This window comes from Solanum lycopersicum, chromosome 12 (genome assembly GCF_036512215.1).
Source record: "Solanum lycopersicum chromosome 12, SLM_r2.1".
Taxonomy (NCBI): Eukaryota; Viridiplantae; Streptophyta; class Magnoliopsida; order Solanales; family Solanaceae; genus Solanum; species Solanum lycopersicum.
Window position 1 is genome coordinate 10,612,528 of NC_090811.1, and position 17,385 is coordinate 10,629,912.

Sequence of the window (17,385 nt, forward strand, 5' to 3'; positions counted from 1 at the left end):
GTAACGACCTGTTTAGTCGTTTTGAGCAGTAGAGTTTATTCTGGTAATAGCTGTCTGGGTCGGCGGATCCCACGACGGACAGTCATGGGTACGACGGACCGTTGAGGGGGTCTCGTTCCAAAACACTTAGACTCTGGAAATTTGGGTACTGAGATCGACTCTCTGAACTTCGCGACGAAATGGCAGAACGGACCGTCGTAGGCACGACGGATCGTCACAGAGTCTTTAATGAATTCGACTCTCTGAACTTTGTGACGGAAACAGCAGGACAGACCGTCGCAGGCATGACGGACCGTCACAAGCTGCGTAACCCTGACTGGGTCGGATTTCTGTTAAAAGTTTTTAAGGGGTGTTTTGGACTATTACTGCTTATGATTATAAAGTTAGTGGTTTAATGTTAATAATTCAATTACTTGGGGGTAAAAGGTGATAACCTTGAAATAAATAGTGAGTTACTTTTACCATATTTTATACTTAATTATATGATAATTAGGGTAAAAGAAAAAGAGTTTGAATAAGGAAGAAAAAAATCAGAAAGAGACAGAAAGAGAGGGATAACGAGCGAGAAACAGAGAGAAGTGAAGAGGAAAGCAGAGGCTTTGAGGAATAGCTTGCTAGATCACAATTCTTCGGTGGAGTTAGGTTATGGTTTATGCTATTCCGTAGTAAACTCTAAATAGCGATTGATATGTATTGGGTAATTTTTTAAAGTCTTCTATATGCTTAATTGTGTGCTTGGTGTTGTGGCCAATGGTTATGGTACTTGTTGTTGTCACCTGTTAAGAATTTTGTTGGTTTTATGTTATTATCCAATATATATTGCTTTCTATTTTGAGTTGGCCGATGATACCTACTCAGTACTTGTGCCTTGTACTGACCCCTACTTGTAATTTTCTTCTTTGTTATTTGTGGAGTGCAGCAAACATGCCATCGTCTTCAACTCGTCCTCAACTCTAGCCAGTCTTCATCACGTCAGATTTCAGGGTGAGCTATTGTTCCTAGCTCAGACTGGATTCTCTCTCATTCATGTCTTGATGTCCTTGAAGTTCGTACATGGACCATCTGTTTACTTATTTTAGCTTCCTAGATACTCTTAGATTAGTAATTTGAGGATAGAATGTTCTTGTGGTGATGACTTCCAGATTTTGGGAATAATAAGTATTGAGTTTTAGAAGTTATTTAATCGATGTTTATTAATTAGTTTTAAGTCTTCTGCATTATATTCTGTTTCTTATGGTTGAAATGTTGGGGTTTAGATTAGTTGGTTCACTCACATAGTAGGATAAGTGTGGGTGCCACTCGCGGCTCGTTTTGGACCGTGACATAATTTTGTATCGTTGATTAACTAATTGTTTAGTTTAAAACTATAAAGGATGATCTAAATCATGTATTTTTGGTATATACTTTAATTTATGAAATTGATTACTTTATTTTTTAAGTATAACTGACTGAACAACACACATTAATAGAATAACTCTGATCATTCGACTGTTTCACCAAATCATATGAAATTTGCAACTGTTGATGATGTTGCTGGAACTGCATAGGAGGTTGGAAAACAAAAGGGGTCTATTGAAGATGTAATGAAGGTAATTAAATATCTGATACTTAATAATTTGATTAATACTTTATTATTCTGTAAAATTTTTAATAGTGTCTCTTTTCAGATGGTTGATACCTTATTCCATCAATTTATCTTTGAAAAACGTATGTCATCGGCAATTGCCTAATTTTTTATAGTAAAAATATATATATATATATGATATTTTTAATAATCAATTTTGATATATAAATTAATCTATTAAACTGATTAATGTATTTTAAGTATCGCACACTCCATAATATATATTAAAAGACTAACAGATACTTTATCTTTTCAAATATTATTATTTATTTTGGATCATGGTGCTGACATAATAAAAATAGTTGAAAAAATTATTATGTTTTAAGTTGCATAAGTTATGAAATTATAGTGTGTTTGTTAATTATTTGATTTCACACAGGATTCTACCTCATCGGTCTCTTTCGCACTTGAAAATGAAGCAGTGACAGATGCATTTGCACATGGATCATTAAGCCGGGAAATTAATGCCAACCCATTGATGATTTCATTCCTCTACAGCTTACCTGGAGTGATGATCTGTTATCAGACAATCAGCTACCCACCCAGCTTGGTGTCAGCGATGTTGATATTAAAACCCCTGCACATCGTAACATGATGCCTTCTAAGATTTTGCAGTCTCCCTATGTGCATTCATTTGAATCAACTGATAAGGTCAAGGACAAAATATACGATCATATCTGTCGATTTACTCCATTTGATGATTGCCGAATCACATCTTAAGTATCACCGGGTTTAATGCAAGAGTTTTTATATTGGATTCAAAAGGAATTCCTTATCGCCAATAAGTAAGTTTTTATCAATGAAGTTTATTTATAAAATCATTTTTAAGTACTTTAATCTCGAATATAATTTTTTTATTATAGGTAACCTGATGATGATAAATATAGAGGCAAATCTGCTAAATTTGAGTTTGATTATATGGATTTTGTTGTCGCATTTCTAGTTGACAAGAAGTGATTTTATACCATGTCACATCCAATGAAATGTTGGACTTAACAGGTACGTTATGCATTTAAATTATTTAAATAATACAATTTATAGATTGTACATATTATTTAGGTATCTACTTACAAATTTATCTATACCGTATTCAATATATATTTATTTTTCAAAGTGTGCAGATTTCATATTGTGTTTTTTTATATATATAACAACATCTAGATGTAATTTTTTACTATTTACGGAAGAAGTCCAAATCAAGAGGATTGGATCAATACAGATACACTACGGTCAACTGCTTGTTTAGGTCATACATCAACATTGTATATAATAGGTATTATTGTGCTCCTGCTGATGAACCTCTGACTACACAACAACATATTGGCCGTGGTGTTGCTATAGATGGTTATGAAAGGTCTATAAAACATATCATTAATGAATTTTTGATACATGCTTCGTTACCTTGACATCTAGTTGATGAGGTTTATATTCCTGTTAATTGTGGCAAAAATTTTCATTGGGTGTTGAATGTGGTTGTTTTAAAGAAAATGTTAATACATGTGTATGACTCATCAGTTGGGTCAAGGAAAAAAGTGTCTTCTGAAGAGATTAATCAATTGTCTATAATGCTTCTAAACTATCTACAGGATAGCGACTTTTTTGATAAAACGGATAAAATTAATTGGTTATCATTGGAGGCGTACAAAGAAAAAGAAACAGGTGAACTGTTGGGTCCTCAACATTCATTTACAGTTGAATGTGCGCAAGAGATTATGCAACAACAAAACGATAGCCTGTAAGCATTTGTGAATCAATTTTTTCTAGTTTGATAAAATGTTAGTTTTAAAATTTCCTTTACATTCAAATCCTTTTTAATGTATCTTCATTTTTTCTAGTGATTGTGGACTGTTCGTAGCTACTTATGCAGAATATTTGAGCGACGAAATCAAAATTACATTTGTTGGTCTTCAGAGTGACTATCTTCGCAACAGATACGAAACATTGTTATGGAAGTATGACATGGACAAATTCAATGTTGGATATGCTAGTCATAGCGATGATCCAACAAGGCCAAAGGACGGGTTTTCTAAACAGGCAGAAGATGCATTGGTTGATGTTGATTAGTTTGTTTTATATTATTTTTGAACTATTATTGGAACGGAATATTTTGTATTTCATCTTCTATTTTTCGTTCAATATTACTAAGCATTTTCTAGTTTTAATAATTTATCTGCTATTAATTTTTTTTAACAATATAACTGTCAAGTTATTTATTTAATTATGACACAAAGTGACACATAATTATTTAGTTAATATTTATTAATTATTCCATAAATAACAATATATGATAATATACTATAATCAGATACGAAGTAACAATAGAATTATTACAAATAAGATTCTTATTTTAGTATAAAAAATAAAATAAGTATATCTTTATTAAATAATGCAAATTATTGTGTTCATCATATTTAGTATTGTTCAAGAGTTTGAATAATATACTTATATATATACATTTAGTTTAATTTATATATTTGTCAACTGTTTGAATTCAATTATTTTAGTTAATTAACAGTAGATACAATTAATTTTTGTAAAAGTTAGTTCTACAAAATAACATATGATACCATATAAAGTGTGCTCATAATATAATAGATAATATTTTTAAACGCTTGTTACTAGTTTATTTTATTACACGATACTAAATAATTTATATAAGTAATACATATAATATAAATGATGATACCATAATAAATTATTTTCAGTGTATATTTGATACTATTTTACACAATTATACTAGTTTATACAAAATAAATTACTCCAAAATATCGTACTTTCGTACAAATCAAAATGTATGATACTATATTACAATCAGATACACAAAACATTTAATATGACACGTGTTAGCAACATAAAAAATTCAATTTGTATAGCTTTATTAATTAATACAACATTATGAACACAATATATTTAGTATCCCGGTAAGAATAACATATCATATAATAAACTATAAATATTTGATATCAATTATTGTTTTGAATAGGATAACAAATTTTTGTTATCACATCCATTATACGTTTACCATTTTATGTAATTGATATTAAACAAGTTATAAATTTTTACAAATTTATAAATGTCTTTGCACGTAATATAATACAGTCAAAATTTAATATATTTAGTATCAAATCAGATTTTGAAGCTTAAATCATTCACATGTTGTTAATCACATCAAATAAAAAAAGTTCACAAATTATTATCAAATTAAAAATATCCATAAACATTTTACACTTCAAAGATACTAAGAAAATATAAATCGAGAATCTTTTGAAAAGAAGGTACATGTTCTTTTATTATGACCTTCTTGACCACAACGTCCACAACAATTCGTTTTTGTTGTTATCTTTTCATCTGGATTTTTCTTTATCTTTTTTCTTGGTCTCCAAGGCATCTTTTTGTATCTAGGTGGCAAGATCATTTCTTCCAAAACAGAATCCGGAGCTTTCCATTCTCTTTTGTCTGGCATTGGTTCTATTGAAATTGCATAAGTATTTGTTAATGCATCGTGTTTATAATAATTAGAGCAGTAGGGGTGTACATCTGTTATATTCTTCTTCTTCAAGACGGCTATTGCATGTGGACAAGATATCTCGTCAAGTTGAAATCTTCCACAAGAACAAGTTTTCCTCCCAAGACAAATAATGTATCTAATCCCACCTTCATACACTGAAAAACAAAACTCAGAAGACGCAACAACCTGCAATTTTAAAAAAAATAGGGCTAGTCAAAAAGTTTTTTTTTCATTTTTGTTTAACAATAAAATAATAAATACAAAATAATTATGTACCTTCATTTTTGCACTTTTTGATGCGTTTAAAATTAATATTTCTTCAAATCTTCTACCCAATGTTTCTTTTGTATAAGAAGTTATTTCTCTATTTTTGCAATTTTAAGAACCAAATAGAATTCTAACTTCCTCCAAAAAATCTATAATAGGTAGTTGTCGTGCATCAACAAGGCAACCATTGATACATTCAGCTATATTTGAAGTCATCATTCTCCCACGGTTCACTGTTGCATGAGATTTAGACCACTTTTCATACCCAGCATCTTGAAGATACTTTTTTACTCTTCCATCTATTTTATCCAATTTAGCCATAAATTTTTCAAAATCATCTTTTCTATAAGCCTTAGCAATTGAATAAAACAGATCACTTAGAATGATCTTGCTTCTCCTAAAGTTTGAACACACATTTTTCCAGAGGTGCTATATGCATGCAAAATGAGGAACAGTTGGATAAACAATACTCACACCTTTCTTTGTGCTTTCATTTTTGTCAGATACAACACACATTTTTTTCCTCTCACCAAATGCATTCTTAAATTGTTGAAAGAACCATGTCCATGAACAATCATTCTCCGTGTCAACAATTCCGTTCGCCAAAGGCGATATGCAACCTTAATATATAAACACAAAACAACATATACTAAATAACTACTTAATATTAAGAAAAATAATAAAATAAATTCATAAACAACATATCATACCTGCTCCATTGAGTGTACTAGCAGACACAAATGTACCCCTATAAGCTCCACTAAGATGTGACACATCAACAACAACAACTGGCCTACAGAACTCAAATCCTCTCATCATTGGCCTTTGTGATATGAAAAGATACACAAATTCATTGTATTCAAACTTATGCATCCTTATATATGAATTTGGATACACAGTTTCAAGCATATATATGTATCTTGGCATGTTTATGTATCCAACAGCAGGTTTACCTATTATGAGTTTCAATGCATGCTCTTTTATGTGCCATGCTTGTTGATAAGAAATCTCAACGCCATACATTTCCCTGATATTATCAATTATATCGCTAGGAGTATGTTTTCTTTTATGATTTCCTAATTTAGGCGCTGTCACACCACTAACAAACCCAACTGTGGCTTGTACCTTGCTTAATACCTCATCCCTTAATGGACATGTATGTTCACTATTAAAGTATCTCACTATGAATGTTTCTGAATTCTTCCTAACAAATGCTTTCAATTTCAACAACAATCATCTGAATGAAAAATTAATACGTAGCTGCAATAAAAAAAACATATATTGATTATTTACTATGGTTGATTGTTATAATAAATAAAAAAGAAAAAAAAATTAGAAAAAGATACTTTATTTCATTTTCACAATAGAAATGATACTTTATAATAAATATGGAACATCTTTATAACTTATTCTGTAAATCGATCCGAAATACTACATTTACTGATTTTACCATTTAAAATGTGAAAAACATCATTACGACCAAATCATATTACAAAAAAAATTACACTCAACATATAATATTAATGTATCATACTAAATATATTACAAACAAATTATATATTATTAAAAATATTAACATATTAATTGACAACATACCTTTTGTTATCAGATCTTTTAACTTTAAAGTTGAAACTATTCTTTACTTTGTAATTTTCCATTACCGCTTTAAGAGTTAAATTATCCTTATACATATGATTTTCTTCCACAACTGAATTATTGGTGTTTGATATATACTTATCAACATCTATTTCTGGTATGTAATATGCATCATCAATTGATGATTCAATAATATTTAGAGCCTTTGCGTCGTTTTTTTCACCCTCAACACACATGATGACACCTGTTGTTGCATCAAAATTTATTATCGCTTCAACACCTTTATCTGAAGTATCAACGCATAAAGGATAAGTTCCGAAATCAGCCTCATTTTTCTTATTTCTATATACAATTTTACACCCATATCAGTCCTAATACACAATGGAGACGAATTTCCTTCAACAACATATCTAATCTCTATATTTTTTTCGATTCGACAATACCCAGCTCAACTGCAATTGCTGAAATAAGATTCATGAACGAAATATTTTCACCAGTCACTATCCCATCACTTTTGTATCGCTCATACATAACATCACTTTTCCATATTCTAGAATGTCGCAACAAGATCAAAATATTCATCTTTGACAATTCAAAATCGGCGTTTCAGAGAATTTTTTTTCCGCAAAATCATTTTTTTTCTGATTCCAAATCTTAATTTTTTAATATTATGAAATTGAATAATGCAATAAATTAGTACGTTTTCTATGCAGATTTGACGGTAATATTGTTGTAAATTAACGCAAATCATGGGAAAGTTGTTATCTTTTTTTTTGTGTTGTAACAGTTATCATTAAAAAAATAATAATAATTAAAGTATCGACCATTTCTATTTACGTATCATTTTATTTTATAAACTATCCAGATTTTTAAAAAAGAACATATTTATGGTAAATATTGATATTATAGGGATAGAATGTAATTTGTCATTTACAGTATGTCATTTGCCTAATTTTTACTAATTATTTGTAAAGCCCAAATTAATTGTTTAGACCAAATGAACATGGATTTAATTCAAATTTCGTATGAATTTGATCCAATATAATTTATGTGTCTACAATTCAGTTTGAAAAAGTAAAATTAACATCCCACACACATTTAAGATGATAAATATCAAGTTATAATCATACTCTTTAAAAATAAACTACTTATAGCATATTATTATCAAGTTATAGCATACCAATTAATAATATATTAATTAAAAAATTAATTCGTATTTTTTAAGTAATAATTAATATGTTTAAATAATTACTTTCATTTATTCACTTACCTTTTATAAACCAAACTCTTTAAATTTTTACTGATTAATCAATTATCTTTTAAAGCTTTTAATATAAACAATAAATTGTTATTAATTAAATATTAATTAAACTTCACATTATATAGTTACCTTTTAAAAAAACAAAATCTAAATAATAGAGATTTGATTTTAATTAATTTCCTATTATACAGTTACCCAATAACTACCCATCCCTATCTCAACCAATAAATACTCATCTTCCCCCAATACACTCCATCTCTCCCCATCACGTGCGAAGATATTTTCATCTTCCCCAAAATCCCGCCCCAATCATCATCTCTTCCCAACATGCAATTATTTTTTGATCTTACCCAAATCCGGCCTCAGTCATCTTCCCTATTAGTGGTATTACAAACTAATGACAATGCTGCTTCTTAACAAGGTATTAGTGTTCATCAAGCAGCCAACTGATAGGGCTGAAAGAAAAAAGTAATGTCTCAAATACACACAAGATTATCTAATCAGTTTTACTATTACAGTTCAATCAACACTACGACTCAACTTGCTAACATAACCAAACTGCCAAAAAAAAGGGTATAGTAAAGGGCCTTATTGTTGATTTGGATTTTATATTCTGATTTTTGGTATGTCCCATTGTCATCTCTTCGAAGGAAGATTGAATCCCAAAATGATGCAAACAACATCTAGCTTTAAAAACATAGTTCACTGGATAGTACCCTACAAAACAAAATTTGAGAAAGGCTACTAGCAGCGAGTTGTTCTTCCTTCTTTATATGTCACGACCCAAATCGGGCCGCGACTGGCACCCACACTTATCCTACTATGTGAGCGAACCAACCAATCTAACCTCAATCGTTTACCAATAATAACAGAAAATAATGCGGAAGACTTAAACTCATTAATGAAAATCAATTAAATAACTTCTAAAAATTCAACAACATTTATTATCCCCAAAATCTGGAAGTCATCATCACAAGAACATGTATCCTCAAATTACTAATCTAAGAGTATCTAAGAAGCTAAAATACATAAAAAGCTAGTCCATGTCGGAACTTCAAGGCATCAAGACATGAAGAGGAAGATCCAGTCCAAGCTAGAAGCATTAGCTCACCCTGAAATCCGGAGTAATGAAGACTGGCTAGAGTAGCGGTTGAGTTGAAGACGACGACACGTTTGCTGCACTCTACAAATAATCAAAAAGAAAACATACAAGTAGGGGTCAGTACAAACACAGGTACTGAGTAGATATCATCGGCCAACTCAAAATAGAAAACAGTATATATCAGTTAATATCATAAAATCAACTACAGTACTCAACAAGCGGCATTTACAATTACCATAACCCTTGGTCGCAACACCAAGCTCATCAATGAGGACTCACGCCTCCCCATCATACTCACTTGGGAATTAAGTTCATTAAATTGAGTATATTAACATATTTCAAGATTCATTCTCTTTACTAATCCTGGTGTCGGAACGTGACACCCGATCCATATATACTATCCTGGTACCGGAACGTGGCACCTGATCCATATTCTATCCTGGTGTCGGAACGTGACACTCCGATCCTCATATACTATCCTGGTACCAGAACGTGGCACCCGATCCATATTCTATCCTGGTGTCGGAACGTGACACTCCGATCCTCATATACTATCCTGGTACCGGAACGTGGCACCCGATCCCCTAATCTCACTACTTTCCTTCATCAAGCCTTCTTGTATACTAAGGCATCATCATTAACAAAGTAGATTAGGGTTTCTTTTTCAAGATTTAGGATTCAATAGCTTCATCATGCTTATTTTATCACAATTATATAATCACAACATGCAAACACATAATTAAGCATATAGAAGGGTTTACAACACTACCCAATACATATCATTCGCTATTAAGAGTTTACTACGAATAGTATAAAAACCATAATCTACCTCCACCGAAGAATTGTGATCAAGCAAGCTAATCCTCAAAATCTTTGCTTTCTTCTTCGTTTCTCCTCTCTCTCTCTCGATCGTTTCTCCCTCTCTTTCTGTTCTTTCTATTTTCTTATTCAAACCCTCTTTCTTTTACCCTAATTAGCATATAATTAAGTATAAAAGATGGCAATAGTAACCCACTAATTAACTCAAGGTTACCTCTTTTAACCCCAAGAAATTGAGTTATTAATGCTAAACCACTAACTTTATAATTAAAGCCGGAATAGTCCAAAACGCCCCTTAAATTACTTAACAGAAATCCGACCCAGTCTGGGATTACGCAGCCTGTGACGGGCCGTCGTGTCTGCGACGGTCCGTCTTGCTGCTTCCGTCAAAGAGTTCAGAGACTAGATTTTACTGAAGGATCTGTGACGGCCCGTCATGCCTGTGACGGCCCGTCCTGCCACTTCGTCACAAAGTTCAGAGAGTCGATTTCAGTACCCAATTTTTCAGAATTCTGAGTATTTTGGAACGAGACACCCTCGACGGTCCGTCGTGCCCATGACGGTCCGTCGTGGGTTCCGTCGTCTCAGCTAGTTTTTCCAGAAATAAAATTTGCTGCTCAAAATGACTAAACAAGTCGTTACAATAGATACCAATTTACCCATCGTTCGTCCCCGAACGATCACAAGAAGAAAAACAAGGGCGAACAGGAGTACCTGAATCTGCAAACAGATGTGGGTATCTTTCTTGCATGTCAGCCTCTTTCTCCCAAGTGGCTTCTTCAACGGGTCGATTCTTCTATTGAACTTTGATGGATGCAATCTCCCTTGATCTCAACTTGCGAATTTGTCTATCTAAAATAGCAACAGGCTCCTCCTCATAAGACAAATTTTCATCAAGCAGCACTGAATCCCAACGAATGATGTAGTTTCCATCCCCATGGTATCTTTTTAACATAGACACATGAAATACCGGATGCACTCCGGACAGCCCTAGAGGCAAGGCTAACTCATAAGCCACCTCCCCAACTCGCTTAAGTACTTCAAAGGGACCAATATACCTTGGTCTTAGCTTACCTCTTTTTCCAAACCACATTACCCCTTTCATGGGCGAAACCTTCAACAAGACTTGCTCACCCTCCATAAACTCCAAGTCTCTAACCTTTCGATCTGCATATTCCTTTTGCCTACTTTGCGCCGCCAAAATCTTTTCTTGAATAGATTTCACTTTCTCTAATGAATCCCTCAAAAGGTCAGTACCCCAAGGTCTAACCTCAAATGCATCAAACCAACCAATGGGAGACCTACATCTCCTCCCATACAATGCTTCAAATGGGGCCATATCAATACTTGAGTGATAGCTATTGTTGTAGGAGAACTCTGCTAAGGGTAAGAAGCTATCCCAATGACCACCAAATTCTATCACACATGCGCGAAGCATATCCTCCAGCACTTGAATCGTTCTCTCAGACTGACCATCGGTCTGAGGATGGAACGCAGTACTAAGGTCCAACCTAGTACCCAATTCCGCATGCAATGTTTTCCAAAACTTAGAAGTAAACTACGTACCTCTATCTGATATAATGGAGAGTGGAACCCCATGCAATCGCACCACTTCCGAGATGTAAAGTTTGGCTAACTTCTTTGTATTGTAAGTCACCTTGAACGGAATGAAGTGAGCAGACTTAGTTAACCTATCAACAATTACCCAAATGGAGTCATACTTACCCATTGTCTTGGGAAGACCAACTACGAAGTCCATTGCAATCCTTTCCCACTTCCATTCAGGAATGGGCATTCTCTGAAGTGTTCCTCCGGGCCTCTGGTGTTCATATTTTACTTGCTGACAATATGGACATTTGGCAACAAAATCAACAATGTCGCGCTTTATTCTACTCCACCAAAAGTGTTGCTTTACGTCACGGTACATCTTGGTTGCACCAGGATGTATAGAATATCCAGAACTATGAGCCTCTATAAGAATAGTATGGATTACATCATCAACACGGGGCACACATACCCTTCCCTTAATTCTCAAAACACCTTCCTCATCCATTATTGCTTCCATAGCCTCTCTTCGTAACACCATATCCCGAATTCGGCTTAGTTTCTCGTCATCAAACTGTTTTCCCTTGATCTTGTCAAGAAAAGAAGATCTCGCCTCCACACAAGCCAACAATCCTCCCTTTCGAAACCTTTTTGATGTTGATGCTATGGTGAAGTCATCTCGCTTCACTCCTTCCACCTCTATCACGAAGTCTACCACTTCTTGAAAGGCTTTTGCCGTAGCCGCTACCTGTAAGGCCGAAATCCGCAATTCTGACCTCAACGCCTTCACAAAACGGCGAATCCGCTCTTGTGGACTGAAACACAGTTGGGTGGCATACCTGGAGAGTGCACGAAACTTAGCCTCATAGGCAGAAACCGACATCATGCCTTACTCTAGGCTCAAGAACTCATCTCTTTTCCTATCCCTCAAAGTCTAGGGGATATACTTCTCCATAAACAAGCTAGAGAATGATGCCCAAGTCATAGGTGGTGCCTCTGTTGGTTGACACTCAACATAAGACCGCCACCACATTTTGGTGTTCCCTTGAAACTGATAAGTCACAAACTCCACACCAAACCGTTCTACTATACCCATCTTGTGTAGTAGCTCATGACAGTCAACCAGAAAATCATAAGCATCCTCAGATTCAGCACCCTTGAAGACTGGAGGTTGCAATTTCAAGAACTTACTGAAAAGTTCATGCTGATCATTTATCATTACAGGCCCTGTAGTCAGACGAGGAAATGTGCCTATTTCCAATGAGGCATCCATGCGGGGAGCCAGAGTAGCCACATGTTGTACCTCCGGAACCTGAGGTGCTGGTGCAGAAAACACTGGAGGTGTCTGGCCCTGATCAGATAACTCGCTAAGGTAAGCAAGAACCTGATTGATCATCTCTGGGGTAGGTTGGGGTGGCAATCCCTCATTCTGTACTTGTTCATTTTCCCCATCCTCCCCTTCTCTTACTACTTCCTCTGTCGGTGGAGGAGTCACCGCCCTAGTATCAGGTGGGCTAGGTGCTTTTCCTCTTCCTCTAAAGGACGTCCTCCCACGACCTCTTCCACGGCCTCTTGCCGCTACTCTTTCCTTAGCTACAGCCCCAGTGGCTAGTTCAGACGCACCCTGTCCCGCCGGTGCTGGTGTTGGCGCGGTTGTTGCTCTAGTTCTAACCATCTGCGAAATAGAGTGAAGATGGTCAGATACAAATTTGTATCACCTAGATACCAATTGGACCCAAGTAATAGCACGAAAGAAAGAAAGAACGGAATTTTCCTAAAGTCTTATAGCCTCTCAAAGAAAAGTAAAGGCGTCCCCCTACCATTTCTTAAGACTCTACTAGACTCGTTCTTGTGTGATAAGACCAACAAACCTAATGCTTTGATACCAAGTTTGTCACGACCCAAATCGGGCCGCGACTGGCACCCACACTTATCCTACTATGTGAGCGAATCAACCAATCTAACCCCAATCGTTTACCAATAATAACAGAAAATAATGCGGAAGACTTAAACTCATTAATGAAAATCAATTAAATAACTTCTAAAAACTCAACAACATTTATTATCCCCAAAATCTGGAAGTCATCATCACAAGAACATCTATCCTCAAATTACTAATCTAAGAGTATCTAAGAAGCTAAAATACATAAAAAGCTAGTCCATGCTGGAACTTCAAGACATCAAGACATGAAGAGGAAGATCCAGTCCAAGCTAGAAGCATTAGCTCACCCTGAAATCCGGAGTAATGAAGACTGGCTAGAGTTGCGGTTGAGTTGAAGACGACGGCACGTTTGCTGCACTCCACAAATAATCAAAAAGAAAACATACAAGTAGGGGTCAGTACAAACACAGGTACTGAACAGATATCATCGGCCAACTCAAAATAGAAAACAGTATATATCAGTTAATATCATAAAATCAATTACAGTACTCAACAAGCGGCATTTACAATTACCATAACCCTTGGTCGCAACACCAAGCTCATCAATGAGGACTCACGCCTCCCCATCATACTCACTTGGGAATTAAGTTCATTAAATTGAGTATATTAAAATATTTCAAGATTCATTCTCTTTACTAATCCTGATGTCGGAACGTGACACCCGATCCATATATACTATCCTGGTACCGAAACGTGGCACCCGATCCATATTCTATCCTGGTGTCGGAACGTGACACTCCGATCCTCATATACTATCCTGGTACCGGAACGTGGCACCCGATACATATTCTATCCTGGTGTCGGAACGTGACACTCCGATCCTCATATACTATCCTGGTACCGGAATGTGGCACCCGATCCCCTAATCTCACTACTTTCCTTCATCAAGCCTTCTTGTATACTAAGGCATCATCATTAACAAACTAGATTAGGGTTTCTTTTTCAAGATTTAGGATTCAATAGCTTCATCATTCTTATTTTATCACAATTATATAATCACAACATGCAAACACATAATTAAGCATATAGAAGGGTTTACAACACTACCCAATACATATCATTCGCTATTAAGAGTTTACTACGAATAGTATAAAAACCATAACCTACCTCCACCGAAGAATTGTGATCAAGCAAGCTAATCCTCAAAATCTTTGCTTTCTTCTTCGTTTCTCCTCTCTCTCTCTCGATCGTTTCTCCCTCTCTTTCTGTTCTTTCTATTTTTCTTATTCAACCCCTCTTTCTTTTACCCTAATTAGCATATAATTAAGTATAAAAGATGGCAATAGTAACCCACTAATTAACTCAAGGTTACCTCTTTTAACCCCAAGAAATTGAGTTATTAATACTAAACTACTAACTTTATAATTAAAGCCGGAATAGTCCAAAACACCCCTTAAATTACTTAACAGAAATCCGACCCAGTCTGGGATTACGCAGCCTGTGACAGGCTGTCGTGCCTGCGACGGTCCATCCTGCTGCTTCCGTCACAGAGTTCAGAGACTAGATTTTTCTGAAGGATCTGTGACGGCCCGTCATGCCTGTGACGGTCCGTCCTGACACTTCGTCACGAAGTTCAGAGAGTCGATTTTAGTATCCAATTTTTCAGAATTCTAAGTATTTTGGAACGAGACACCCTCGACGGTCCGTCGTGCCCATGACGGTCCTTCGTGGGTTCCGTTGTCTCAGCCAGTTTTTCCAGAAATAAAATCTGCTGCTCAAAACGACTAAACAGGTCGTTACAATATACAAGCGATATATTAACCACTCAGTAACTGCTGCTCTTTTTCATTATTAACCAAAGACATGGTGAATGCAAGGCCCAAGTTCTAATCATAACAATACCCAGAAATTTAGGAAATGGATAATGATGCATACAAAATGGTATTAATTTATGTGTATGAATATATGTATAAATGTTGTATATCCTATAATTTTAACTATTATAATAAGTATTGCAACTGTGTATTTTTTTATTTTCTGATTTTGATGTATGAATTGACGTATTCATACTAAATGAGTGGTTAGTATTTTCAAAAGTCACAAGTTTGTTTTTTTTAAAAAGTTGAATATGTATTAATATTGTATGAATTGTGTATGAACTGGGACATATAGTTGTATTATTTCTGTATGAATTGAATTCAATGTCCATCGAATATGTATTAATATTCTATGATTTTGGTATGAAGTCTTGTATTTAGTTTGTATGATTTGTGTATGAATTTAATTGAATGTCAATTTAATATTCTATGGAATTTTATAGTATATAAAAAGTAATAATTCAGGTCCAAAGAGAACAACGAGTAGACCACAACTTGAAAGATGGAAGGGGTTTGCTGACGTGAAATTCAAAAGGACAAAAATGACTTGCAGTAGATGCCGTCAAGTTAGACACAATAAAAAGACAAGTTCAAATTATTTTGTGCAAAAATAATGATTTCGTAATGTTACATTTGTTATTATGTTGTTTTGAATTTTAGAAACACGTTTTGTTTTATTGAGTGCAGTGGTTATCATTGACATTTACAATGTTTGATTTCGTAAAAAATTGTCACACCTATATCATTTGTTTCTGTTACATATGTCAAAGTTCAATATGATATTCATAATTCATAAAATGTTTATAAATTATAAATATACATTGAACTATACTGACATTTATAAAATGTTCATATAGTATTCATACAATGTTCATACAGTATTCATATAATGTTCATATATATACCATTTGTTTATGTTACATATATCCAAGTTCAATATGAATTCATAATTCATACAATGTTTATACATTATACATATACATTGAACTTTACTGTTATACATAAAATGTTCATATAGTATTCATACAATGTTTTAGCTATGAAAATAATCGTGAAATTTTGAAAAAAAATGACTTCTACGTTGATGACAATCTGGAAATAATCGTGAAAATTTGGAAAGAAGACTACTTGTAACCTTGATGCAAATATATTTGAAAATGCAAATTTGAAAATATTCTGAAAATAATTGTTAAAATCTGGTATAGTTTTTTAAGGAATTAATTAAAAAAATAATATCATTTTAACTAACTAGAGATATTTAAGATAATGATGATAATTTAAAAATATTTAATATCCCTAAAAACGTGCTAATCATATATTTAACTTTAATTAAACTCCCTAAAAAGTGAAACTATACATATTCAAAATGTGCTACCTGCATTAAATGTAACAACTAATAAAGTATCAAAAGTTCCATAATTTGTGTAGTCAGTGTGTTAATTACTTACATTAATTATTCATTATTACTTTATTTTAATAATTTTTAATAACAACTATTTTTGATAAATTATAATTAACAACATAATTATTAATAAAATTCTATAGAGTGAGATATTAAATGTTATACAATGAAATTGAAACTCTGATGCTATAACTTGATAATATTACTGTATAAAAAACTATGTACATAATTACACTTTGAAAAATTAAGAGATAATTTATCATGAGTTTGAATATTTTTTTCTCGGTTTCTCAATTTATATGATACAATTTAAATTTAAAAAATCAAATCTTCTAATTTTAATGATAAATTCAAATATAAAATTTAGAATTTAGAATTTTCCTATTTTAACAAAATTTTAAAGAGATAAGTGTAAAAAACACACCTAAACTATACATTTTTTTTGAGTTTCATACCTTAAGTATTAAAAGTTTAAGTTTCATACCTAAACTATAACTTTTTA

General features: G+C 33.5%; 1 protein-coding gene across 1 annotated transcript; it reads right to left on the reverse strand.

Moving 5' to 3' along the window:
* Positions 1 to 5,510: 5,510 nt before the first annotated feature.
* LOC101262694 (uncharacterized) lies at positions 5,511 to 7,577 on the reverse strand. Its single transcript, XM_004252122.2, has 5 exons — positions 7,439 to 7,577; positions 6,996 to 7,281; positions 6,110 to 6,603; positions 5,874 to 6,019; positions 5,511 to 5,828 (listed from the first exon to the last, which is right to left on the reverse strand). Exons 1-5 carry the CDS (start codon positions 7,575 to 7,577, stop codon positions 5,511 to 5,513), a joined length of 1,383 nt encoding a protein of 460 aa, XP_004252170.2.
* Between the last annotated feature and the right edge of the window lie 9,808 nt (positions 7,578 to 17,385).

What these genes read in the sequence shown, in the direction of transcription:
- LOC101262694 (XM_004252122.2), bottom strand. Translation starts at nt 7,577, where the DNA reads ATGAATATTTTGATCTTGTTGCGACATTCTAGAATATGGAAAAGTGAT. An exon ending in AAAAGATCTGATAACAAAAG is followed by an intron (nt 6,604 to 6,995) that starts GTATGTTGTCAA and finishes AGCATTTGTTAG; the next exon opens with GAAGAATTCAGAAACATTCA. An exon ending in ATGAAAGCACAAAGAAAGGT is followed by an intron (nt 5,829 to 5,873) that starts GTGAGTATTGTT and finishes GCATGCATATAG; the next exon opens with CACCTCTGGAAAAATGTGTG.